At 37.1% G+C, this 27,794-nt stretch overlaps 1 protein-coding gene across 1 annotated transcript; it reads left to right on the forward strand.

The window, feature by feature from the left end:
• The first annotated feature begins 3,099 nt into the window (after positions 1 to 3,099).
• LOC122046911 (heparanase-like protein 3) lies at positions 3,100 to 6,035 on the forward strand. Its single transcript, XM_042607867.1, has 9 exons — positions 3,100 to 3,756; positions 3,842 to 3,878; positions 3,986 to 4,169; positions 4,257 to 4,405; positions 4,476 to 4,709; positions 4,779 to 4,968; positions 5,037 to 5,162; positions 5,246 to 5,351; positions 5,429 to 6,035. The coding sequence occupies exons 1-9, from the start codon at positions 3,511 to 3,513 to the stop codon at positions 5,792 to 5,794; spliced, it is 1,638 nt and encodes a 545-aa protein (XP_042463801.1). The 5' UTR covers positions 3,100 to 3,510; the 3' UTR covers positions 5,795 to 6,035.
• The last annotated feature ends 21,759 nt before the right edge of the window (positions 6,036 to 27,794 follow it).

A 27,794-nucleotide genomic window follows, 5' to 3' on the forward strand; every position in this document is an offset into this window, starting at 1 on the left:
CCACATTGTATACTTTGCATGCAATGACAAAAGGCTTTACCATACTGATGTTCAAGTGGGTGGTCAATCAAGGAATATAGGAGAGGAAGTTTAAACTAAGAGAGCTCCTAAGGTAAAAGATAAGATATCATTATCTATTCTACATGATGTATCTTATTATGATGATATGAAGTATGCCAGAGATAAATTTAACAATTTTATTGCTTTACATCATAGTTTTAAGAAACATTGATACTCCTAGGGTTAATTTAGACTAATTGATGAGAAAAGAGAGGAATCTAGAATCAAAGAATTGGAGAAGGAGAATCAAGTCTTGAGATCAACACTTGATGTTTTAGAGAAGACCTTAGGAACATGACTAATGGGTGTAAAAAATAAAACCTACATCTAGGAAGACAAGAGCCATCCAAAAACCAAATAGTTTGGGATATAAACTTAAGTCTAAGGATAACATCCTAACTTACCATAAGGTTTCCTTTGACTATGGGACAAAGTCAAAAAACTTTTTTTAGGTCTCGGAGAGGAAGTAAGGTATTAAGAGAGGTCATCTCTAGAGATAACCTTGATGAGATCGCTAAGTTTAGGGGTTCGAAGAAGCCTTAGAGGATCATTAAAAATATAGAAAGGAAGGTTATCCTTTGAGTAACTAAAAAACCTAAGGGGATCTAATAGTTATTGAATTCCCCACGAGTATAATTACATCACTCTAAATAGGTATAGGATGTGCTAACTATATTTGAAAGAGTAGTTAATTCAATCATGATAAAATTAATACTCTGGAATATTTTCAAAGTTATTGGTATACCTAGAAAATGAATATTCAAATCCTACTATACAAAGTTCTAGAGAGTGCCAAATAGTCTCCACGAACTGTTATAGTTGGTTAATATAATGCAAGAGTGTTGCTATCAATAAGCTTGAGATCAATTCCCAGCTGGTATGGAATGCTCCAGTGGTTGCCTCAACCCCTCTTTGCATGCACTATTGTTGTTAGACCAAGTCCTCATAATTTACATCCCTTCCAGACAATGGGAAGCTACCCTGGAGGAGTTGTCAAGGTGACAATTTCACCTTTTGTTGCTAATAAAGTGTGGCAAGTAAGATCAAATAAGTGGTTAACTCAAATAAATGACACATTGATTTATGCATTAAGATGGACAAGCGACTCTAGACTTATGTCTAGAATGCATAAGGATTTCTAACTTCAGGCTTTAATACACTCTAGAAATCCTAAGTGTGCCAAATTAGATTAATTTATATCTAATAGATTTGGCACATTGTTAAAAATTGATACATGATTGGAATAAGCATCTTTTATTTATATAAATTTTGGATTAATCATATTTTTATAAATTGACACATGTTTATCTTATCCTATGACTTCTATATTTTTAATCTTCTCCCAAATGGAGTGTGTAAGTATAGAATACTGGACTTCTGAGTCATTTGCTACGAATATTTTTCAATTTATCCTAACGACTGTGAGACGTAACCGACCACCTCAAGTTCGATATTATCTGATTCATCCTTTTTGTTTAATCATGCCATATTTAATTACAAGTAGCATCAATTTGTTTATGCAATTAGGCCTACGGATCATGACATAATTGGCGTACTTAGTAGGAGTATCAATTGGAATTATCTATTGTAGACTTGCATTATCATCTTAGTTTAGGATGGACCTTAGGTTGACCAGAAATAAAGCTACATTAGGTTGACTTGTTTATATATCTTATTGAAATTAATTCATATGGTTAAAAAAATTAATATGGTTTAAGATTGGCACAAGTTGGGCGAGTCTATCCTTCAACCCTTCAAGTCTAATTATTTTCAATCTTATCCAAACCTACTACCACAAACTACATTGCCAAATCCACAAGTTTGAGTAGTTGCCCATGAGTCTATTATTCAGAAAGGAAAGGCTGAATAAATAGAGGGGAGCAGGTCATTCTTACATTGACCCACCCTTCAACCAACTTCTTATTTTTCATTTTTTTTTCTTTTATATTTCTTTTTGTTTTTTAATCGGTATTCAACCATTTATTGTTTGTGTAATGATTAGTTTGAGAGGAAGGAACCACTTTGTATCGTCCTTTAATTAATTAAATGGTTCACCTACTTCAACTCCCACAAGACAAACTCTCCTGGCTCAGCCTGGGGCCCTTGGAGTTGGTGTTTGTTTGTTGCCTTACTATGTGCGCCAAACTTAATTGAATGCACAACTTGTCACTGCCCATCTCGTAATGCACATTTATGTTTTTAGCTCACACTGAATATTTCGAACGACTAATTCTTAGATTTTTTTTATTGGTTAAAAATTGATCCTGAAATTGATTGTATCAAACACACGTGTAAGTATTAACAATATCAATCCGTCGGCTATTCTCACCATTAATATGATTTCAATGGACATAATTCTTATGACAAAATAAAGTCATATTTTCATATTGCTAACTACTAAACGATACTTCCTATGCTTGAAAAATAAATCATTACTTGGAGTTGGATACTCGAGGAAAAAAACTAATGCAAATAAGAAAATAAATAATATAAAATAGAAAATAAATTTTAAATTGACATATCCATGGAAAAAAACATTAAAGAATATTTAAGAATAGTCTATCTTCAAACAAAAGAAACACAAACTAACTACAAAATGATACTTCCTATGCTTGAAAAATAAATCACTACCATTTGGAGTTGGATACTTGGGTGGGGAGAGGGAAAAAGTAATGCAAATAAGAAAATAAATAATATAAATTAATATAAATTAATAACAAATTTTAAATTGGCATATCCATGATAAAAAAATTAAAGAATATTTTAAGATTGGTCTATCTTCAAAAAAAGAAATAGAAAAATCCCATTGAAATGAGTTAGTGAAGACTAAGGAAATCCTTTGTCTTTGCTTGTATGCAAACAATTTGAAGGTGAGAAGTCTCTCTCCCTTAGCAAACCAACGAGCAACTCCCTTCCCGCATTAGCAAGTTACATGAACAGTGGAAGTTCTTCACCAGACCAGGCACTAGGTCAAATCTTCTTTTACCAATTACTTTAAATGAACTACTCGACACTCACACTCTGACTCATGCTATAAAGAAAGAAATGGAGCAGACAGTTGTTTATTTCCATGGAGAAATGATCCAGTGCCACCATTAATTTCCTCCACTTTGGCTTAAATTATTGTTGGAAGCTGCCATGGATGAACCTTCCTAGCATTGAATAGATCAGGAATCACCTTCTTCTTCTTCTTCTGCCCCAGATGAACCCCATTGCTTCAGTTCAGATAGTGGTCCAGTCATTATTCACGAGTTCATTCATTAAAGAAAAAGAAATCAAAAGTCACAATGTCTCCAAAGTTTTCAGTTTAATCTCCTCCACCAAACCAACACCAAACCTAGTAGAAAACACCTCAAACTGATGTGCTATTTATTGCTTCTCTGATTTAGGTCTCTGATCTCATTCTGGAGAAACTGAAAAAAAAAAAAAATCTTTGGGGAGGCTGAGAGTATGAGCAGGGTCTCTAATGGCGGTGTTCTTCCTCAGCTGCTGGGGTGCTGTTTGTTTCTGTGCCTAAGCAGGCATGTTGCTGCATACTCTGAAGCAGGGGCATACGGCGACGCTGTCATTGTCGACGGGGAAGCCCCTATCGCCGTGACTGATGAAGACTTCATCTGCGCTACTCTGGACTGGTGGCCGCCGGAGAAGTGTGATTATGGGACATGTAGCTGGGGGTCGGCATCCCTGCTCAACCTGGTGAGTTTTTCTTCCGTCGAAACTCGAAATCGATACTGTTCGGATATCATAGACGATTCATTTTCCCCCTCTTTGGTCCTCGCAGGATCTTTCCAGTCCCATCTTGTTAAATGCCGTAAAAGGTGAAGGAAGCCATGGGCTAAAAAAAAAAAAAATCTTCAATTCGAGTTCTTAAGGAATTAAGAGGAATATATATGATCGTTTAATGTCGGTATGATCTTTTTGCCAGCTTTCTCGCCGCTGAAGCTTCGTCTCGGGGGTACCTTGCAAGATAAGGTGACATACCAGACATTAGTCCCTGCGCAGCCTTGCACGCATTTCGTCAAGAACGAGTCCGAGATGTTTGGTTTTACTCAAGGCTGCTTACCTTTGCCCAGATGGGACGAACTGAACGAGTTCTTCAAGAAATCAGGGTGAGCACACTTCGCTTAATTCGTAGCACTCTGAAACGCATATAATATTTGAACTTTCGCAAGTGATTATCGAGCCGTGCTCTCCAGGGCCGTCATAATCTTTGGCTTGAATGCACTAAATGGAAGGGTTCTTCGGAGCGATGGCTCATTTGAGGGACCTTGGAACTGCACTAACGCTGCTTCTCTCATTCGCTTCACGGTCAACAAGGGCTACACAATTCACGGTTGGGAGTTCGGTAAGAAAAGAAACTGGAACTTCGATTTCCTATACGGCGCCCCCATTGAACGATCCGTGTTGTCTGCTAGGAAACGAGCTGAGTGGATCGGGAGTGGGAACCAGTGTCGATGCGGATCAGTATGCCGCAGACGTGATCAATCTCAAATGGCTCGTCGACGACATCTACCGCGGCTTCCCAGTTAAACCGCTGGTGCTAGCGCCGGGGGGTTTCTTTGACGCCGACTGGTTCGCGGAGCTCGTCCGGAAAACAAAACCCAACTCGTTGGACGTGGTCACTCACCACATTTACAACCTCGGCGCAGGTTCAGCATGACCATCCTCTTAGTTACTGCCCTAGCTCGAGTGAATCGCTAAATGCTCGATTTGATCAGGCGTGGACGAGCATTTGGTCGAGAAAATTCTGGACCCGACCTATCTGGACGGCGAAGCGAGCACGTTCAGAGATCTACAGGGCCTGCTCAGGAACAGCGGGACTAACGTCAAGGGCTGGGTAGGTGAGGCTGGAGGGGCTTACAACAGCGGCCGCCATCTAGTGACTGACTCCTTCGTTTTCAGCTTCTGGTGAGCGAACACCAGCTACCACTTCTCATCATTTAAGGAAGCTAGTTATTGATTGATTCGTTCATTAGGTTCCTGGACCAGCTCGGCATGTCCGCCACCTACGACACCAAGACGTATTGCCGGCAGACGTTGGTCGGCGGAAACTATGGCCTCCTGAACACGACCACCTTCCATCCAAATCCTGATTACTACAGGTAAATTGAACGCCTCGATGAGTTGAGTCATGTCCGAGGAAACAATTGACAGAGCGAAACTCTGGTTGCTCCGATTCTTGCAGTGCTCTGCTGTGGCACCGGTTGATGGGAACCCGGGTCCTGTCGACGAATTTAACCGGCAAATTACCCAATTCGATACGAGCTTATGCTCACTGCGCGAAAGAATCAGTAAGTAAAGTAGATATCTCTGAGTGATTAATTGACGATTGATTGATAATGTTGACGGAAATGAATGACTATCGCAGCGAGGAATCACACTCCTGTTGATCAATCTCAGCGGCAACACCACGACTCGGGTTCCGATCATAAGCAAGACTGCTTATTCACTCGGCCGGAAGGATCTCTGGGCTGGTGGATCAGGATTCAGGGGAAATATTCCTGGTCTGCCGCCGGCGGAAAGCACAAGGGAAGAGTACCACCTGACAGCCCAGGGCGGTGACCTCCATAGCCAGACCATGCTGCTCAATGGCAATGCCTTGAAAGTAGATGAGAATGGGAATATTCCGATGATGATGCCTGTTCGAGTTGAAGCATCGCAGCCAGTCACACTGGCCCCGTATTCTATCGTCTTCGCTCACATTCCCTTCTTCCAAGCTCCGGCATGTAGGTAGTGTTCAGAAGTAGGGGGTGGACTACTAAGTGGCCTCGTACTGCATGTGATCCCTCTGCGAGAAGGATTGTTTGCGTGCATAAATGTGAGTAGGAAGAGTAGATGCGAAACAGCTAGGAGTTTATATGCTATTCTTTGCACCATTTCGAAGCCGATTGCAATAAACAAGCAATTGTGTAATGAGGCATTTCCTCTTTTAGCAAGCAAACTCAATATCGAAATTTCATCCGAGTTTCAAGAAATTCTCTATGAGCACTGCTCTGGCAAACTGGGTCGATGTGCTCAGAAGCTCAATCAACAATTTTGAACTTTTTTACTTTTAAATTTGAAAACAAATGGTTCTTGTGGCCAATCTTTCAGGTCTTGATTGAAGAAAATTGGCAGACTTCCATGTTTAATCGAGATGTGTCAGCTTACTGGAAAATGAAACTGAGAAGAATCAGGAAACTGCTGAAAGCATGGGACAGAAGCTGCAAACAGGATTGCTGGGCAGATGAGAGCATATGTCCAAGCAAAACATTTTTGATATGGAAGGAATTTTTTAGATAAAGGAGCTTAATAATACAATCTGAACTAAATCAGTTCAAATATATCAAATGAATCTTAGATGGGCAGCTCATAGCGAAAGCAATTCACTGGGTTCAAAGAAAAGAAAAGAAAAAAAATCAGATTGGTGAAGGCAAGTTATGAAACTACTTCCTTCTGAAAGGGAAAGAAAGTAATAGGATAGATAAAAAGGTGTACGGTAATAACTTCTTGATTATCTGATTATATACAATTTTATAGAAGCATTACATGCTCAGACAATTGATAGATTGATAAAGGAACAATACTCAGTCAATTGATATATTAATAAAAAAAGATTTATTCTAATAATTTCTGTGCCGTGATACTAATCTGATTTGGTATGGTCGTACTGAATAATTCTCTTTTTTCCTTTAAATAAATTCAACGGGAGATTTCTTGTGTTGGATTTGCTTGTTAGTCTGTTAAAATATTATTTGGATAATGACTTAGTAAAAATATCAGTAATTTGATTCTCTACAGAAATGTAAGAAACAGAAAATTATTAAATTATCACACACTCTTAAATAAAATGAAAATAAAGTTCTACGTGTTTTGTACTTGCATGAAAATTGAATTTGCTATAAGATATGTAGCTTCAATATTAGCACACCAAATTATTGGTGCAACATTTAATGCAAGATGAAATTTAGAAAAAAATGATTGAAATCAAATAATTTTAAACGTTGTATTGACTATAATTTTATATTCAATTTCAGTGCTTGAACGAGATATTGTAGGTTGCTTTGTAAATTCCATGAGATAAAGTCTCGTCCAAGAAATATTACATATCCACTAGTAGAACATTTATTTTTAAGAGAGATGGTTTAATCCGCATCACTATAGACATGTACGTCTAGAGATAGTTGATGATATAAGAGAAAACCATATACAATAGTACTTTTGAGATAATGAAATATTATTTTAACAACTTTTCAATTTTATTCAATGGGAGCATGCATGAACTAATAAACATGATTTACTACAAAGGTAATATCTAGTTATGTGATAGTTGTAAGACCGTTGGATTCGATAGAGGGGGGGGGGGGGGTGAATATCGATTCGAAAATCTCGAGTTAAAACGCAGCGGAAATGTAAAGAAGTAAAGAGATGAACACTGTTGATTTTTACTTCGTTCGGAGCCTGTGACGACTCCTACTCGAAGGCCCGTACTCCTTGAGTACTTTCGTTGGGCAATTCACTAGCAATTCGGATAATTACAATTTACGTACAAATATTGCTAATGAAAAGAAGGAAAACAAAGCTAACCGACAAACAATAAATTAAGAAGGAGAGCCGGAGTGAGTCGTCGGAGCTTTGTGAGCGTCGTTGGAGCGCAGAGCAGCAGAGTGATTGGATTCAGAGTTCTCAGAAGACTGATGTTTTGAAGCTCCTGCCTGGGGCTTCTTTTATATGCTGCTCCGGGCGCCTGGATCCCTTCCGGGCGCCTGGAATGTGACGTAACACTCCCAACCAGCATGCTCCAAGTGTCAACGTCGTCCTGGGGATAAAACTTGCCTCCGGGCGCCCGGATCCCCTCCGGGCGCCCGGACCCCTCTTCTCCAGAAAGTCCTTCTCCTGCAAGAAAAGGTTAGTCCGAGGCAAATGTACCCTGCAGCAAAGAATGTTAGCACAGTTTTATCGATAAGCAAAGTATGACTTAGATTCCGTCTTTCCGAGACCGGAATCTAGTCACGATCTCGACTTAGATATCCGAAATGGATCTAAGCCGGATCGACGCCTAATGTCCCCTTCCCGGGAACGCGTCCTCACAGTCACTCCCCTCCAGTGACTTACCTCACTTACCTGCCAGACGTCCGGTCAGCCCGTCGACCCGTCTGGACTTCTCGCCAAGCGTCCGGTCAGCCCGTCGACCCGCTTGGACTTCTCGCCAGCTATCCGGTCAGCCCGTCGACCTAGCTGGACTTCTCGCCAAGCGTCCGGTCAGCCCGTCGACCCGCTTGGACTTCTCGCCAGCTATCCGGTCAGCCCGTCGACCTAGCTGGACTTTTCCTGCACACTTGATCAGAGTGTCAGACAACAACACAACTAACTTAACCTATTTGTCATTCATCAAAACCTGGGTTAGACCGTTAGTGCTACCCGCACCAACAATCTCCCCCTTTTTGATGGAATGACAACCTGGTTAAGTTAGTGAAAGCATATGTACGAAACAACATGCATTTGTGTGGTTTTAAAGTTAGTTTGTGTTTTCAAATTGGTTTAGCTAACTTAACCACCTAACCCTTCTCCCCCTTTGGCATTCATAAAAAAGTAAGCAGGGGTAAACAAGCATAGTGTAGAGTAATAAAAAGTTTGGTTAAAAAAAAATTCAAAGATATTGATAAAATTAACAGCAAAAAAAATAGTCAAGTTGACTTGGGGGAGTTTAAGCTTTTGAAAATTCGTTTAAAGCATTTAACTTTTAGCTTTTAGAAAGCTAGTTAAGTTTTCATTTTCAAACACAAGTTTTCAAAAACTAGAATTCCAAAACTAAGTTTGAAAAATTTATTTTTCAACACTAAGTTTGTAAACGATTTAATTTAAAACTTAAGTGTTGACAGTGATTTAAGTTTGAAAAAATCTAACTTTCATAATTTTTAACACTTGAGTTTTTGCAAATCAAATTTCAGTTTGTAAACATTGATTTTGAACTTTACTTTTAGTTTTCAAAGGAGTTTGGTAGAACTAATTTTGATAAAGTAAAAATAATTAAATCTAATTTTCAAAAAATCAAAATTTTAAAGTTCAAAAGTACTATTTTCAAAACCATGGTTTAAAATATTTGAAAAGTTGAGTTTCAAAGACTAAGTAAAAAGGATAAAAAGTTTGTGATTTAAAACAAAGAATTTTCACAATTTTAAGCAAGTTGATATTGAAAATTGATTTTCAAAAGTAAGGAAAGTGATTTTGAGAAGCTTAGTTTGTAAACTTAAGTTTTGAAAAATCTAATTTCCACAATTTTCAAAACTAAGTTAAATCTAATTTTCAGAATCAATTTTCAATAAAAAGTAAAACTCAATTTTTAAAAACAACTTAGTTTTATAAGAGTTAGTTTTCAAAAGTAGGTTTAAGAAATTTTTAGGAGAACATTTTTCAAACAAGATTTAAAATATTTTATATAAAGGAAAATTTTTAATTAATTCCTCCCCCTGAACCTGACATCACTTTAACCAGCTGTCTAACCAATTAGGTACTAACTAACTATCAGAAGATAGTAGCTTTCACTTGGTTAGTCAGATTAAGTTAATTACAACCAGTCAGTGTTTGACTTGACTGATGAACTTTAATCTGATTAATATCTGAATTGTATTTAACGTCCAGACTTATGTTGATGCACTGAAATTAGCATCTTAAGTCCAGACAGTTGGCCTATGCATCTCACCCCTTTCTATGTTTATCAAACACAAGCAAGGTAAACCTAAGGTGTTGGTGAGATGCTCAAGAACTAAACCTATGGGTACATGCTTTCTAAGGATTCAAAACTAGTCTAAGGCCAAAACTATTTTTGAAAAATCTAAAAATGGAAAGTTTCGAAAACAAGCAAGTTTAACCTATAATTTGATAAAATCATTTTTGAAAGTATTTTGAAATTTCCTAGTCTATTGAGCACATCCCCAATTTTCGTCGTAAGTTGCTAAATTCACTCTCAGGGAGTGGTTTTGTAAAAATGTCAGCTAAATTTGATTTAGACTCAATGTACTTGAGTTCAATATCACCTTTAGTAACATGATCCCTGATGAAGTGATGCCTAACTTCAATATGTTTGGTTCTTGAATGATGTACAGGATTCTTGGTTAAGTTAATCGAACTTATATTATCAATTAATACTTTTACATTTGTGATATTTAAGTTGAAATCTTTTAGAGTATGCATCATCCATAATATTTGTGCAACACACTCCCCTATAGCTATGTATTCTGACTCAGTTGTAGATAGTGCAACACAGTGTTGCTTTCTACTAAACCAGCTGACAAGGGATGGACCAAGTAGTTGGCATCCACCACTTGTGCTTTTGCGGTCTAATTTGCATCCGGCATAATCTGAGTCAGAATATCCTATTAATTCAAAGTTGTTGGTCCTAGGATACCAAATTCCTACATTTGTGGTTCCCTTGAGGTATCTAAAGATTCTTTTGACTTGAGTCAAATGAGATTCTTTAGCACAGGTTTGGTATCGAGCACACATACTAACTGCAAATAAAATGTCAGGTCGGCTTGCAGTTAGGTAAAGTAGACTACCTATCGCGCTCCGATAATGTTTTAAGTCTACTGATTTTCCATTAGGATCATCATCTAGGATTGTGTTTACGGCCATAGGTGTTTTTATTTCTTTAGTATTTTCCATTCCAAATTTTCTAAGTAACTCCTTAGTATATTTTTGTTGATAAATATAATTTCCTTCATTTGTTTGTTTGACTTGTAACCCTAGAAAATAAGTTAATTTTCCTACCAGACTCATTTCGAATTCGTGTTCCATTAGGTTTGTAAATTCGTTTAAAAACTCTGAGTTTGTTGAACCAAAGATGATATCATCTACATAAATTTGAGCTATAAAAATATCTTCTTTTATTGATTTCACAAATAGTGTTGGGTCAATATGACCTTGGTTGAACTCTTTGGAGGTTAAGTAAGAGGTTAGTCTTTCATACCATGCCCTAGGTGCCTGTTTAAGTCCATATAATGCCTTTTTTAATTTGTAGACATAATCAGGGTGTTCTAGGCTTTCAAAACCTGGTGGCTGACCTACATAAACTTCTTCTTTTATCAATCCATTAAGAAAGGCAGACTTGACATCCATTTGGTATAGTTTGAATCCTTTTTTTTTTTTTTTTTGAGATTTGAAATTGATTTAAGTTTTAAAAATTTTAAGTTAAAGTTTTGAAAATATTTTTTAGGTTTAAAAACAAATTTTTAAGTGAAAATTTTGAAAATAATTTTTAAGTTTAAAAACAAATTTTTAAGTTAAAATTTTGAAAGTAATTTTTTAAGTTTAAAAACAAATTTTTAAGTGAAAATTTTGAAAATAATTTTTATGTTTAAAAATAAATTTTTAAGTTAAAATTTTGAAAATAATTTTTAAGTTTAAAAACAAATTTTTAAGTTAAAATTTTGAAAGTAATTTTTTAAGTTTAAAAACAAATTTTTAAGTTAAAATTTTGAAAGTAATTTTTAAGTTTAAAAACAAATTTTTAAGTTAAAATTTTGAAAATAATTTTTAAGTTAAAAAAAACAAATTTTTAAGTGAAAATTTTGAAAATAATTTTTAAGTTTAAAAACAAATTTTTAAGTTAAAATTTTGAAAGTAATTTTTTAAGTTTAAAAACAAATTTTTAAGTGAAAATTTTAATCCTAATTCATCTCACCCGATCTGTATTATCAATCAGGGAAACCTATGGTTTTTGTGAGATGAAATTGGTTTGATTATAGAGTTTCGGTTTAACTAGTGTTAGATTCAGACTTAGCTTTGGTTTCCACAAATAGGCATTCTTCGGATAAACTTCTAAGCTTGGTGAGTCACAAGGACATCATTAGAAGTAACCAACCTTTCGAGGTTTTCCGAATAGTCCTATCCACGGAACTTAGTACTAAATCTTGGTCTAACTGGTTAGGATTCGTTTAAGGGTAGCTTTGGTCAGTTCCACTTGGCCAAATGCACCAGATCGAAGCCATATCTTTCTAGACATGCGATGCCCAAGCTTCCCTAACATACTATCATCCAAAAACTTCACCAGTACCATGAGTCAAGTTAAACTTGGTCTCTTTTTAACTAATCCTAATTACCCTGTCGGGTTGGTTTGTTTTGGGTTACCCTGTCGGGTATGTTACTTTTGGAGGTGCCAGCTATTCTGGAGCCTCCCCCTGAATTATTGGTCATTAATTTAGATTTTGGGTTTGTGTCGATTTTTTTTATAATTATAATCAACTTGGTGATAATCTAAATTTTGTTGAGTTTTGAGTTTTGATTTTAAATTAAATTTATATTTTAGTTTTTGATCTGATTTATTATAATGTATTTTATCTTTAGGTACATAGAATTGATTAAGTCCTACTTGCGAGGTTAAGCACGCTTTCGGGACCCAAGCTTGTTTAGTTGCTTTGTGTTGGGTTAATAATGATTTAAAGGTTTTGTTTGAATTTGACTTATATCCAAGTCCGGTTTTATTATAGCATGCCTTTTGGTTATTTAGAATTAAATCTAAATTTTTAGATCTTGTTGTGAATTTTTCCAACAATTCTTTTAACTTATTAATTTCATTTTTTAATGATAAATTCTCCTCCTCAAGTGTTCGATCTTGAGTTGGATTTGAATTTTTTAATTGTTCCTTGAGGTTTTGATTTTCCTCAAGAAGCGATTTATTTTTATTTTCCAATTTAACTAATTTTTTATTTAAACACGAGATAATTCTAAAGAATTTATGATTTAAGTTTAGGTATACCTCTTCGAAACCTTCGGAAACGAGTGCGGACTCGTGGCTCGATTCGGGTTCGGACCCGTCTTCCGATTCCTCTGATTCGTCTTCCGTTTCAGCTTCGCGAGCCATCAGCGTGAGGTGACTTTGTGCTTTTGCCTTTCTCCCTCCGATTCGTCCGAGGAGGAATCGTCCCATGTTGCTTTGAGGGCTTTCTTCTTTGTTGACTTTGGTTTGTCAAGTTTCAATCTTGGGCATTCGTTCTTGTAGTGCCCTTTTGTTACATCCGAAACATGTGACATTTCTTGAGTCGGTTGGCGAACTGATCTTCTGAAGATCCTGTTTGCTGAAGTTTTTCTTTTTCCTGGTGAAGTGTTCTTCGTCTTCAGAGTCTTGATCGGAATCTTCTTCAGATTCGGGTTTGTTCTTCTTTTCTTTAGAGGAACCTGCAAATAAAGCTACACCTTTCTCGACCCCGGCGTTAGTTTGCTCATGAAGTTCTAATTCACAGAAGAGTTCATCCAATTTTAATTTAGATAAATTTTTTGAAATTTTGTAGGCATCTACAATTGATGCCCACAAATTATTTCGCGGAAAAGCATTTAACGCGTACCTTATTAAGTCTCGGTTCTCCATTTGGTGGCCTATCGCGTGGAGACCGTTGAGGATATCTTTGATCCTCGCGTGGAGCTGACTTGCCGTTTCTCCTTCCTGCATTTTTATATTAAAAATTTTGTTTAACAGCAAATCTCTTTTTGTTACCTTCGCGTCGCTTGTTCCTTCGTGCAGTTCAATCAATTTATCCCAAAGTTCCTTAGCGTTTTCATGCGGTCCGACCCGGTTCAGTTCTTCTCGTGTTAGTCCGCAGTGTAGAGTATTAATGGCTTTGTTTTCAATTGATGCCTTTTTCTTTAAATCATTTGTCCATTCTTCAGGGTCTACTATTTTCCCGGAGTTGTCTACTGGAATTTTGTAAGCCTTTGTGACGCTCATCCATTGGTCGTAGTCTGTCTTCATGTAGACCTCCATTCTCCTCTTCCAGTACGAAAAGTCATCCCCGTTGAATAGGGGAGGACGTACTGTGCTGAAGCCTTCTTGTTGAGACATCTTATCCTGCACACACTAAATTAACTGGAAAAAGAAAATCCCAAGACTTCGTCTTGGATTAGCAGTGCGGGAAAAAATAGAAGCTCTAAGTTGGTGTTGTACCAATTTAGATTTTAAATGCAACGAAAAAAATCTTCCAAAAAGATAATAATATCAGTTTGGAATTAAAAAAAATTATTTCACCCCCTGTCTGATTGGTGGTTGCACCAAATCAGAGCGGTACCCGCTCTGATACCACTTGTAAGACCGTTGGATTCGATAGAGGGGGGGGGGTGAATATCGATTCGAAAATCTCGAGTTAAAACGCAGCGGAAATGTAAAGAAGTAAAGAGATGAACACTGTTGATTTTTACTTCGTTCGGAGCCTGTGACGACTCCTACTCGAAGGCCCGTACTCCTTGAGTACTTTCGTTGGGCAATTCACTAGCAATTCGGATAATTACAATTTACGTACAAATATTGCTAATGAAAAGAAGGAAAACAAAGCTAACCGACAAACAATAAATTAAGAAGGAGAGCCGGAGTGAGTCGTCGGAGCTTTGTGAGCGTCGTTGGAGCGCAGAGCAGCAGAGTGATTGGACTCAGAGTTCTCAGAAGACTGATGTTTTGAAGCTCCTGCCTGGGGCTTCTTTTATATGCTGCTCCGGGCGCCTGGATCCCTTCCGGGCGCCTGGAATGTGACGTAACACTCCCAACCAGCATGCTCCAAGTGTCAACGTCGTCCTGGGGATAAAACTTGCCTCCGGGCGCCCGGATCCCTTCCGGGCGCCCGGATCCCCTCCGGGCGCCCGGACCCCTCTTCTCCAGAAAGTCCTTCTCCTGCAAGAAAAGGTTAGTCCGAGGCAAATGTACCCTGCAGCAAAGAATGTTAGCACAGTTTTATCGATAAGCAAAGTATGACTTAGATTCCGTCTTTCCGAGACCAGAATCTAGTCACGATCTCGACTTAGATATCCGAAATGGATCTAAGCCGGATCGACGCCTAATGTCCCCTTCCCGGGAACGCGTCCTCACAGTCACTCCCCTCCAGTGACTTACCTCACTTACCTGCCAGACGTCCGGTTAGCCCGTCGACCCGTCTGGACTTCTCGCCAAGCGTCCGGTCAGCCCGTCGACCCGCTTGGACTTCTCGCCAGCTATCCGGTCAGCCCGTCGACCTAGCTGGACTTCTCGCCAAGCGTCCGGTCAGCCCGTCGACCCGCTTGGACTTCTCGCCAGCTATCCGGTCAGCCCGTCGACCTAGCTGGACTTTTCCTGCACACTTGATCAGAGTGTCAGACAATAACACAACTAACTTAACCTATTTGTCATTCATCAAAACCTGGGTTAGACCGTTAGTGCTACCCGCACCAACAATAGTGACATATTGTAAGATTCTAATAATACTACGATAAATTTAGGGATCAGATATAGCAGGAGGGGATGAAGGTGCAGAGAAGTTGTTTTATAGTAATTGGTGTAGAGACCGATCATACTCCATTCATTTTAGCTCTTTGAAGAAGCTCAGTAATGAATTTACTTTGAGAGAGGAGACAAACTTCATTATGTGGGATAAGTTCAATACCAGGAAAAAAACAAACATTACTCAAATCTAAAATATAAAATTTTTAATTGAGAAGACTTAATAGAGTTGTTATGCTCTTTTGATCATTGTCTGTTATTAAAATGACATCCACATAAATAGGAAAAAATATCATAGATCCATTATTACATTTATAGAATAGATAAGAGTCAATCTTTGATCCAGAAAATCCTTGATCTTGTAACTAGTTACATAATCAATAAAACCATGCATGAGGAGCTTACCAAAGACCATATATGGATTTCTTGAGTTGACAAATATGAGTTAAAAATTATTGATGAATGAACCCAAGTGTTTGCTCCATAAATACAGTTTCTTCAAGATGACGATCAAGAAATCTATAAGAAACGTCTAGTTGTTGTAAATGCCAATTAGAACTAATAATTATTAATAATAATAATCTAACATATGCAATTTTGATAACTAGGCTAAATGTGACATTGAAGTCAACACATGGTTAGTGCCTTTGGCTATAAATCGAGTTTTGTACCATTCAAGATAATTATCAGCTTGATACTTAAGATGAAATACCCATTTAAAGCTCACAACATTCATGGAGGGAGTGCGTAGAATTAGACTTCATGTTCTATTGTAAAGAAGTGTATCAAATTGTGTAGTCATTGCACTACGTCAATTTGGATCCTTGTTCACTTGTGAAAAATAAATTGATTTAACAAAATTTGAAGAGACCATTAGAGCTAGTGGAAGAGGATATTGGGTTGCCATTGTAGTCATCGCACATAGATGCCCCTTAAGGGAAGCATGTGACGAGGAGTATCATCATCTGAATTGCTTGTTGATGGTGATGAAGAAGTAAACTGACATGATGATTTTTTTATTGTGAACTCGTATTATTTGAGGATCAAAATCTAAAAAAGCATATTATCATTGGTGGGTGAGGATTTTGAGATTCGAAACAGAATGAGTTCCATAATGTTATCCCTTATGATATTGTTAGTGTGTCTTATTCTTATTGGAGTAGCCACTTGGGGTGATTATGATGGTATAGGAGAGTTTTTAGAGAGTTTTGGAGCAAGACCTAGAATGTTATCCCCTCTTGTATCTTTAATATGTCTCATCGGGTAAACAACCTATGTGAATTCTAATATGATATTGGGTGGCATCAAAAGGTACCACCATTTCCAGAGGATAGAATTGTTGTTGTGGCTACAAAAGGAAATAGAGATTCATAAAAAATAACATATATATACTCCTTGTTGGTACATGTAGACAAGAATATCTATAGTGCAAATTACTATAACCAATAAAAACACATGATTAATAACTAGGATTTAATTTATGTTTGGAGTAGGGTCGTAGCCATGGATAACACACACAATTGAAGATATGTAAGAATATGTAGTTGTGAGGCTAATTATAGAGTTTTTCCATGGGACATTTATGTTAAAGCAATGGGGGGCTATATTGTTGGTGCAATATTCCCTAGGTCAAGGTTGACCTGGTTGACTGAGCTTGAATTGGTTCAAGCTCGAGTCTTGATGTTTGAGTTTCGATGTTTGACAATACAGATGATACAAGGAGATTGCAGGTGCAATTGCTCATGTGGGGAGATTGTGAAGGAGAGTCGAGTAGGTCAGGGTTGACTGGATACTTGACTGAAAAATCCTGGTGAGTGAAGTCAGGTGAAAGTCCTAGTGAGTGAAGCTAGGCAGAAGGAAAATCCTGGTGAGTGAAGCCAGGTGAAAGACCTAGTGGGTGAAGCTAGGCAGTATGGGAAATCCTGGTGAGTGAAGCCAGGTGAAAGACCTAGTGAGTGAAGCTAGGCAGTTGGAAAATCCCGGTGAGTGAAGCCAGGTGAAAGTCCTAACTGGGAGGTTAGGCAGACTTGAAAGTCCTGGTGAGTGAAGCCAGGTGGAAGTTCTAGTGAGTGAAACTAGGCAGTAAGGAAAGACCTGGTGAGTGAAGCCAGGCAGTTGGGAAGTCCAAGTAGGTCAAAGGGATTGACTGGATACTTGGCACGAGGAAGTCCAGATGGGTCAAGGTTTGACCAGACATCTGATGAAAGTCCAAGTGGGTCATGGAGGACCGGACACTTGGCACGAGGAGAAAAGTCCAAGTGGGTCAAAGGGATTGACCAGACACTTGGTGAGGAAGTCATGGTAGGTCAAAGATGACCGGATGTTAGGCATGATGTACCAACGTGTCATGGTTGACCGAATGTTGGTGTAGGGGACTTTGGACTTATTTTTGGGCAAAAACAAGAGCTGAATCGATCAGTCGATTGATTGGCTCATGCCCAATCGATCGACTGATCAATTAGGTGAGTCCCTGCGACAAACCTCCTCCCAATCGATCAATGGATCGATTGGGGAGAAGTGTCGCATGAACAGAAAGCCTCCCAATCGATCAGCCGATCGATTGGGAGCCTCCAATCGATCGGGCGATCGATTGGGAGGTGTGTTTTCACGCGATAAGCCCTGGATCGATCAGTCGATCGATCTAGGAAATTCCAGAGAGCACAGAGGCACTCTGGATCGATTGACCGGTCGATCCAAAGCCTCCCCAATCGATTGGGAGCAATCCAATCGATTGAGATTCGACCGTTGGCGTCGTATTTAGCCGTTGTCAAGCTCTTTCTTCGCCAACGCTTGCACTGTTCATCTCCGATCTTCACAGTGATTCTAGAGGTTCTCCATAGAGTTCTCACCGCCAGATCTTGAAGGTTCTTGGAGGTATTTTCAAGTCAAGAGGCGGATCTACAGCAAGAAGAAGAAGCTAGGGTTAGGGTTTATTGTGTAAACCGTGTAAGCTTTCCCTTGTATTTACTTTTCTTTGTTTCTTGTTGTATTGAGAGTATTGTAGGGCTTCTCCACCTTCGGTAGTTACCGAAAAGGAGTGTTTACATAGTGGAGGGTGTGTAAGTGTGTGGATCCTTGGATTAATCATCTCTTCTTGAGGTAGATACCAAGTAAATCCTTAGTGTTAGCGTTGAGTGTTTGTTTCTTTGTATTTTCCGTTGCATTTCATCTTAAGAAGCAAGCAACGACGAGCACGAGATCGCGCCGAGCTATTCACCCCCTCCTCTAGCTACTTTTCGGTCCCAACAAGTGGTATCAGAGCAAGGTGTTCTTCACCATAATCATCGCCGGAAGGGGCAAAAAGCTAGAGGGTGAAGAAGTTGGAGCAATTCTACAAGTCAAAGACTTCATTCAAGAAGCTCAACTTCAAGATGGAATTCCAAGATAGACTTGGATTCGATACAAGGGTGCCTCCACCGTTCACCATGACAAGCTTCGATTCTTGGAAATCAAGAATCGAGAATTTTCTTATGATGAAGATAGAGTAATGGTTTGCTCTCATGGAAGGTTTCAAGGCTCCAAGAAATTCAAAGGGCAAAATCCTCAAAAAGAGCAAATGGAGCCAAGAACAAATTCAAAGGTGTGAGGCGAATGACAAGGTAACCAAATTATTGATTAATTTATTGCCAAGCACCATTCTTTATAAAATTGGAGAATTTGAAGATGCAAAGGAATTGGGGAGCAAGTTGGCCAAACTTCATGAAGAACCCTCCACTATACTGAATCAAGATAAATCCAAAGAGGGCAACTCATTGGAACAAGACCAAGAGCAAGAGAACTCCGAAGTTGAGAGATGCTCAACTTCCGAAGAAGAAGAAGTCCAAGAAGCCTCATCTTCAAAGGAATGCAATGAAAAGGGCAAAGTTCCATGTACAAGATGAAGATGATGAAGCCACCACCTCTAGGATTGAGGGGGAGCGATTTTCGTTGACACCGGATCAAGAAGAAGGAGAAGCTTCTACATCTGGGTCTAATGGAGAAGAAGACAATGCATCCTCCACAAGTCAAGTCAAATCTATTGGAGGAGCATCATTGTCAGATCAAGAGGAAGTTTCTACCTCCGGATCAAAAATAGAAGATGTCATCCCTACACATGAAGGTATAAATGTTTCAATTAAAAATAAAAATCATATTATATATTTTGAGTGTACGGAACATGGGCATTATAAGAGCAAATACCCCAAATTGGCCAAGAAGAAGGACTAAGTGGCACTAAAGGGCAAAGAGAAGCCTAAGGAGACCGTTCTCGGAACAAAGAAGAGCAAGGAGCACATTGTGTGCTTCTTTTGCAATCAAAAATGACATTATAGAAGTCAATGTCCTAAGGGGAAGAAAGCGGTCAAGCCTAAGGGAGGAAGCATGAGTAAAGGGGAAGCCTCCAAGGTAAAACGAAAGGTATCATTTATTGAGCCTACCCCTTTAAATAATGGTAAAAAGCATGCTAATTCCAATTTTTATCATTTTAATGCTATTTACCATAAAAATAGGAAGCATGATAGCATTAAAGAAAAACATATGACTCTCCATGCTAAGACTACCACACCTAGGGCTAGGAAGATAGGTAAAAGTTTAGGCAATAACACTAAGGACCATAGTTATAAGCTTAGAAATAAAAATGCTCAAGGATTTAAGAAAAAAATCAAAATCTAGGGATTTATGGGAAGAAAATCAAGTCTTGAGGTCAAGGCTTGATAAAATGGAAAAGACCCTAAAAAGGATGGAAAGTTTCCTAAAAGGGCAAAATGAATATAACCTAGGTCTAGAAGTACAAAAGTCATCCAATGGCCATAGAGGTTTGGGATACAAACCTAAGGCTAAAAAGGATGTAATTTCTTACCATATGGTTCCATATAATTATGGAACCAACCTTAGGTCAAATGGTTAAGTCAAAAATACTAGGGAGATTATTCCTAAGAGTATTTTTACAACAAACGTGACTAAGACTTCTAGGAAGTCCAAGAAAGTCACAAAGAAGGTCACAAGGGAAGAAATCCCTAGGTTTGATCTAGAAAAAGTGACCAAGGCTTCTAAGAAGCCTAACAAGGTCACTAAGAAGGTATCTAGGGAAGTTGTTCCTAGTGAGTACTTAGAGCATCCAAGGAGCTCCAATATGTTTTGGGTTCCTAGGAGCATTTGCTCTACCCCTTAGATGGGATAGAGAGTGTCAACTCCGATTAGAAGGGTAGTTAACCCAACTTTGATGAAGTTGATACTTGGAGAGCATTTTCAAGGTTATTATTAACCTTTGAAAATGAAAAGGATTATCATTTACTTCCTAAATGGATTAAAATGTGCCATAATTTGAGTATTTGGATATAATTTTAATTGGCACAAGAAATCAAGTGTAAGAATGTCAAGTTGGGATTTTGGCATTTTATTGGGAAGTTAAAGGCAAATCTAAGCCTTATTTTAATTTGTTACTCTTTAAAAGAGTAATTTGTGCCAAAATTTGAGGAATATGCTTAATTTAAATTGGCACAATGTAGGAAAAGCAAAGGAAATGTCAAAATTAGATTTTGACATTTTCTTGGGAAATATTGGGCAATCTAGGCTTAAACTTTAAGTTAGTTAAGGTTTAAGGATACTTAGATAGTTATTCTAGATATTTTACTTATGCTAATTTTCCATGCTTTGTTTGTCCATCATATGTCATGACATCATGTTTATTTTTGCATTCATGCCTTATTATGAAAAATACAAAAATACCATGTCATGTCATACATGCATCATGTAATTATAGGAAATTTTCTTTTGAAAATTATTTATCTTTGATGTATGCCATAACACATCATGCATTATTTTAATTCCTTACAAATCTAAGGACGAATGACATTCATTAATAAGTAACATCCTTGGTGGATGTTCATAACCTCAAAATGCCTAGATAGATATGCATGACCCCTAGATTAGGGCAAAACCAAAGTTTACATCTCACTAAGAACTATAAGGTGACTTGTATATGGTTTCGTACACATTAAATACAAGTGAGATGTTAGGATGATGAACAAAACTCAAGATGTTGATTTAGTGCATTCTTTTGAGTTTTAAGTTCATCAAAACACATAGTTATGTGTTTTCCAATCATTGGGAAAGCTAATGTACAAGTCATGTGCATTGAGCCCAAAGAACATGATTGGATATTGGTTTTGAAAATGATTTTAAATATATTTTGGAAAACCTTGATGAATGCTATCTTTTGATAGTAATCATCATTGAATAGTTGAGCACAAACTTGGAAGAAAATACTAAAGTTTTTACAAGTTCCCAAGTTTGTGTCAATCTTTGAAAATAGGAAGTATTTTCATAGAAAACTATTTTTCCTTGATAATATATGCCCTAAGGAATGTCTACATGAATTTTCATGATTTTTCGATTTTTGTAGAATTTTAGGGGAGTTTTCTGAAATTCACTGAAATAAATTTTCAGTTTTTCAGAGCTCCAATCGATCACCCGATCGATTGGAGTGCCTCAATCGATCGGGCGATCGATTGAGAGGAGTTTTTCCCGCGAGCATAAGCTCGCTGGATCGATCAGCCGATCGATCCACGCAGTCTGAATCGATCAGTGGATCGATTCAGCAAGGTTTAATCGATTGAGACCCAACTTCAATTGATTGGGGATGCTGATTTTTGCTGGAAAAGCTTATTTTCAGCATCTTGAACCCTATTTAGTCTATATAACCATTCCTTACCCCTCAAAACACATTTGTATACATTTAGGGAGAGTTTTCATGATGAAAACAAGGATGGATTGGTCAAGGAAGACTAATTTGAGGTTTAGTTTCAATATTAAATTTTTGAGCCTCAAAACTTCTAAATTTGGGTTTCCTAAAGGTTTAGGAATTCCAAGTCATTGTTGGTGTAATGATAGAAGTTACGTGCATGTCTTTAGGGGGAGTTACTCTTTAAGGACATGAAAATCTATTTTTCATACACCTTGGAAGGTGGTTAACCTTCTTTAGCAAAAATGCTCAAGGTTGGGTATTTGAATGTAATAGAGAGTGGATTGTTGGACCGTGAAACGTCGATAGAGGGGGGGGGGGGGTGAATATCGATTCAAAAAATAACAAGTATAAAAGAGTTAAGCGCAGCAGAAATGAAACAGCTTAGACAGATGAACACAATGTTTTTTACTTCGTTCGGAGCCTGTAACGACTCCTACTCGAAGGCTCGTACTCCGTGAGCACTTTCGTTGGGCAATTCACTAGAAATTCGAAATAATGATTACAAAGACAGTACAAAAAATGCTAATGAAAATTGAAACAAAGTTATACCGACAGAAAGAAAACCACAAGGACACGAGAACGTTGTCGGAGCTTCGTTGGCGTCGTTGGAGCACAGAGCAGCAGAGCAAGCAGTCTAAGAGTTCTGAGTTTTGTTGTTGTACTGAAGCTCCCCTCTGACCTTTCTTTTATATGAGGCTCGGGGCGCCCTGGTGGGACGTGGCAGGCCCAACCAGCAAGCTCCACGTGGCGACGCGCAAGTTTGGATAAAACTTACCTCCGGGCGCCCGGACCTCCTATTTCCAGGAACTCCTTCTCCTGCAAAATAGAGTTAGTCCGAGGCAAATATAAATCCTGTAAAACAGATTGTTAGCACAGTTAAAGTTCAACAATGTAATATAAAAGAGTATGACTTAGATTCCGTCTTTTCGAGACCGGAATCTAGTCACGATCTTGACTTAGATATCCGAAATGGATCTAAGTCGGATCGACGCCTAATGTTCCCTTCCCGGGAACGCGTCCTCGCAGTCACTCCCCTCCAGTGACTTACCTCACTTACCTGCCAGACATCCTGTCAGCCCGTCGACCCGTCTAGACTTCGTGCCAACTATCCGGTCAGCTCGTCGACCTAGCTGGACTTCGTGCCTAAGCGTCCGGTCAGCCCGTCGACCCGCTTGGACTTCGTGCCAGCTATCCGGTCAGCCCGTCGACCTAGCTGGGCTTCGTGCCAGATATCCGGTCAGCCCGTCGACCTGTCTGGACTTCTCCTGCACACTTGATCAAAGTGTCAGACAACGACAAACTAACTTAACCTGATTTGTCATTCATCAAAATCTGGGTTAAATTGTTAGTGCAAACCGCACCAACAATCTCCCCCTTTTTGATGGAATGACAACCTAGTTAAGTTAGTGTAAACATATGCATAAAACAACATGCATTTAATGTGGTTTTTAAGTTAGTTTGTATTTTCAGTTTGGTTGTTTGGTTTAGCTAACTTAACCACCTAACCCTCCCCCTTTGGCATTCATCAAAAAAACATGGATTAACTAAGCATCAACATAGACTTCAGACAAAGTAAGAAATAATGTCAAGTTAATCTGGGGGAGTTAAACTTTTAAAAACTTGTTTAAAGCATTAGCTGTTAGAAAAGTAGCTAAGTTTAGAAAAAATCTCACACACAAGTGTATAAGTTCTAAATTTCAAGATCAAATTTTAAATTTTTCAACACTAAGTTTGTAAAAGATTTAATTTGTAAACTTTTTGAAAAATCTCATTTCCACAATTTTCAATAACAAAAAAAATCTCATTTTTAATTTTTAAAACTAAGTTAAATTTAATATTCAAAATTACTTTTCAATAAAAAAATGAAACCCAAAATAACTTGATTGTATAAGAGTTAGTTTGCAAACATAGTTTTAAAATATTTAAAGTAGACAAAGGATTTTTAAAAATTCTTTTTCAGAATCAACTTTTCAAAAAAAAATTGCATATTTTTAATCAAGTTGAGTCAAAAATAATTTTAAAGTTTAATTTGAAAAACTGAAGTCGTTTTATTTCTCCCCCTGAACCTGACACTAAATCAAATGTCTAACCAGTTTGTTACTGACTGACTTATCAAAAGATAGCAGCTTTCACTTGGTTAGTCAAGTTAAGGTCAACCTTAACTTGATTAATATATATTTTGAATTTAACGCCCAGACTTATGTCGATGCACTGAAATAAGCATCTTAAGTCTTAGGCAAGTGGCCTATGCATCTCACCCCTTTCTATGTTTGTCAAACACAAGCAAGGTAAGCCTAGGGTTTTGGTGAGATGCTCAAAACTAGTCCTATGGGTACATGTTCTCTAAGGATTTTAAACTAGTCTAAGGCTAAAAATTTATTTAAAAATCTAAAAATAGGAAAGTTTTGAAAACAGAATATGTTTTAACCTATAATTTGAGAATAACCATTTTTGAAAATATTTTTGAAGTTTGAAACTCCTAGTCTATTAGACACATTCCTAGTTTTCTACGTAAATGGCTAAATTCACTTTCAGGGAGTGGTTTAGTGAATATGTCAGCTAAGTTTGACTTGGACTCAACGTATTTGAGCTCAATGTCACCCTTAGTAACATGATCCCTGATAAAGTGGTGCATGATTTCAATGTGTTTGGTTCTTGAATGATGCACTGGATTTTTTGTTAAATTTATTGAGCTAATATTGTCAATTAAAACTTTTACATTTGTGATTTTTAAGTTGAAATCTTTTAAGGTGTGCATCATCCATAATAATTGGGCTACACATTCTCCTATGACTATGTATTCTGACTCAGTTGTAGATAGTGCAACACAATGTTGCTTTCTACTAAATCAGCTAACAAGTGATGGGCCTAGTAGTTGACATCAACCACTTGTGCTTTTGCGGTCTAATTTGCATCCAGCATAATCTGAATCAGAATATCCTATTAATTCAAAGTCACTGGTCCTAGGATACCAAATTCCTACGTTTGTTGTTCCCTTAAGATATCTAAAAATCCTTTTGACTTGAGTCAAATGGGATTCTTTAGCACAGGTTTAGTATCTTGCACACATACTAACTGCAAATAAGATATCAGGTCGACTTGCAGTTAAGTAGAGTAGACTGTCTATTGCACTTCTATAATACTTTAGATCTACTGGTTTTCCATTTGGGTCATTGTCTAAGATTGTGTTTACTGCCATGGGTGTTTTTATTTCTTTTGTATTTTCCATTCCGATTTTTTTAAGTAATTCTTTAGTGTATTTATGTTGATAAATGTAATTTCCTTCATTTGTTTGTTTAATTTGTAATCCTAGAAAATATGTCAATTTTCCTACTAAACTCATTTCAAATTCTTGTTCCATTAGGTTGATAAATTCTTCTAAAAAGTCTGAGTTAGTTGAACCAAATATTATATCATCTACATATATTTGTTCTATAAATATGTCATTTTTTAGTAATTTAACAAACAAGGTTGGGTCAATTTGACCTTGGTTGAATCCTTTGGATGTTAAGTAAGATGTCAACCTTTCATACCATGCCCTAGGTGCTTGTTTAAGTCCATATAATACTTTATTTAATTTAAAAACAAAATCAGGATGTTCTAGATTTTCGAATCCAGGAGGCTGACCTATATAAACTTCTTCTTTTATTAGTCCATTGAGAAAGGCTGATTTAACATCCATTTGATATAGTTTGAATCCCTTATGGGCTACATAACTTAGTAACATTCTAATGGATTCTAATCTGGCTACTGGGGCATAGGTTTCATCGTAGTCAAGTCCTTCAACTTGACTGAACCCTTTGGCAACTAGCCTAGCTTTATTCCTAGTAATTTCCCCAGATTCACTTAATTTGTTTCTAAATACCCATTTTGTTTCTATTATTTTCTTATCTTTGGGTGGTGGTACTAGATCCCAAACTTCATTACGCTCAAATTGAGCTAGTTCCTCTTGCATAGCGATGATCCAATCTGGATCAAGTAGGGATTCAGCTACAGTTTTGGGTTTAATTTTTGAAATCAGGGAAATTTGACTTAGGTTCCTAAAGGATGATCTGGTCTGAACCCTTAGGTCTGGGTCACCAATTATTTGATTAGTTGGATGGTTAGGGTTGATTCTTATAGTTCTAGGGGGTTGATTTGCTTGAGTGTGTTCATCTTCTTCATGATCTAGGGATTGATTGGTTTCTTCAGAATTATTATTTTCAACAGGTTGAAGTTGAGTTTGTTCTTGGGTTTCTTTAAATTTTACATTTGTGGTTTCCTCGATTTTTAGCGTAATTTTATTATATATTCTGTAACCCCTACTGTTTAGAGAATATCCTACAAAAATTCCATTTTCTACTTTAGATGTAAATTTTCATAAGTGTTCTCTAGTATTTAAGATGTAGGCTGGACACCCAAATAATTTAAAATATTTTATGTTGGGTTGTTTGTTATAAAATATTTCAAAGAAAGTTTTATTATGTCTTTTATTTAATGTTGTTCTATTTTGCACATAGCAGGCTGTACTTACAGCTTCTGCCTAAAAATATTTAGGTAGGTTATATTCATTTAACATAGTTCTAGAGGATTCTAGTAAAGTACTATTTTTTCTTTCTACAATTCCATTTTGTTGGGGGGTTTTAGGACATGAAAATTCGTGATGGTAACCATTCTCAAGACAGAACTTGTTGAAATTATGATTTTTAAATTCTCCCCCGTTGTCACTCCTAATTCTTTTAATTTTAATATCTTTTTCGTTTTCAATTTGTTTGCAAAAGTTTGCAAAGATTTCAAAAGTTTCGTCTTTATGTTTTAAGAATTTAACCCAAGTAAACCTAGAATAGTCATCTATTATTACTAAGCAGTATAAGTTTCCATTTATGGATTTGACCCCATGAGAGTCAAAAAGGTCTAAATGTAGAAGTTCTAATATCGAGTAGGTTTGTGGTTGATTGGTTGGTTTGTGAGTGGATTTTGTTTGTTTACCTTGTTGACAAGCATTACATATGGTTGAATCTAGGTTAGATAATTTCGGTAAGCCTCTCACTAGTCCATTTATTTTGCTTATATTTCTAAAGTTGGTGTGAGACATTCTCCTATGCCATAACCAAGTCTCTTCTTTTTGTATTAAATAACACTTAATTGAAGAGGTGGTTAAGTTGATAGCATAGATGTTGTCTTTTCTAAAACCTTTTAGGCTTATAGTAGGATTATCTAGATGTTTGATTAAACACTCTGTGGATAGAAATTTAACCTTATACCTAGTATCACACAATTGACTTATACTCAGGAGATTGTATTTAAAATTCTCGACAAGTAGAACATTTGTAATTATGAAATCTATTTTTAGTTCAATATTACCAATTCCGATCACCTTGAGGTTGCCGTTGTTTCCAAAGGCAATTGTTCCTAAGCTTTTGTAGGAGAGTTGAGTGAACTTGGTGTGATCTCCAGTCATGTGTTTGGAGCAACCACTGTCCAAAATCCACTTGGTTTCCTACAATGAGTAGGATTTAAGGTTAGTCTTAAAAATAGTTTTTCAGGTTTATTTGGTTTTAAAATTAAAAATAAATTAATTGTAATTCATTTTAATTATTGAAATTTGATTAGTTCAAAATTTAACTAATTCAATTCGAAATTTAATTTGATTAATTTAATTTGAAATTTAATTAATTTAATTCAAAATTTAATTTGAATTTTAATTCTAAGTTTAATTTAATTTGAATTTTAATTTTAATTAATTTGATTTGAATTTGATTTTGATCCTTAGTCATCTCACCCGATCTAAGTTTTCAATCAGGGAATGCTATA

This window comes from Zingiber officinale, chromosome 2B (genome assembly GCF_018446385.1).
Source record: "Zingiber officinale cultivar Zhangliang chromosome 2B, Zo_v1.1, whole genome shotgun sequence".
In the NCBI taxonomy this organism is placed as follows: Eukaryota; Viridiplantae; Streptophyta; class Magnoliopsida; order Zingiberales; family Zingiberaceae; genus Zingiber; species Zingiber officinale.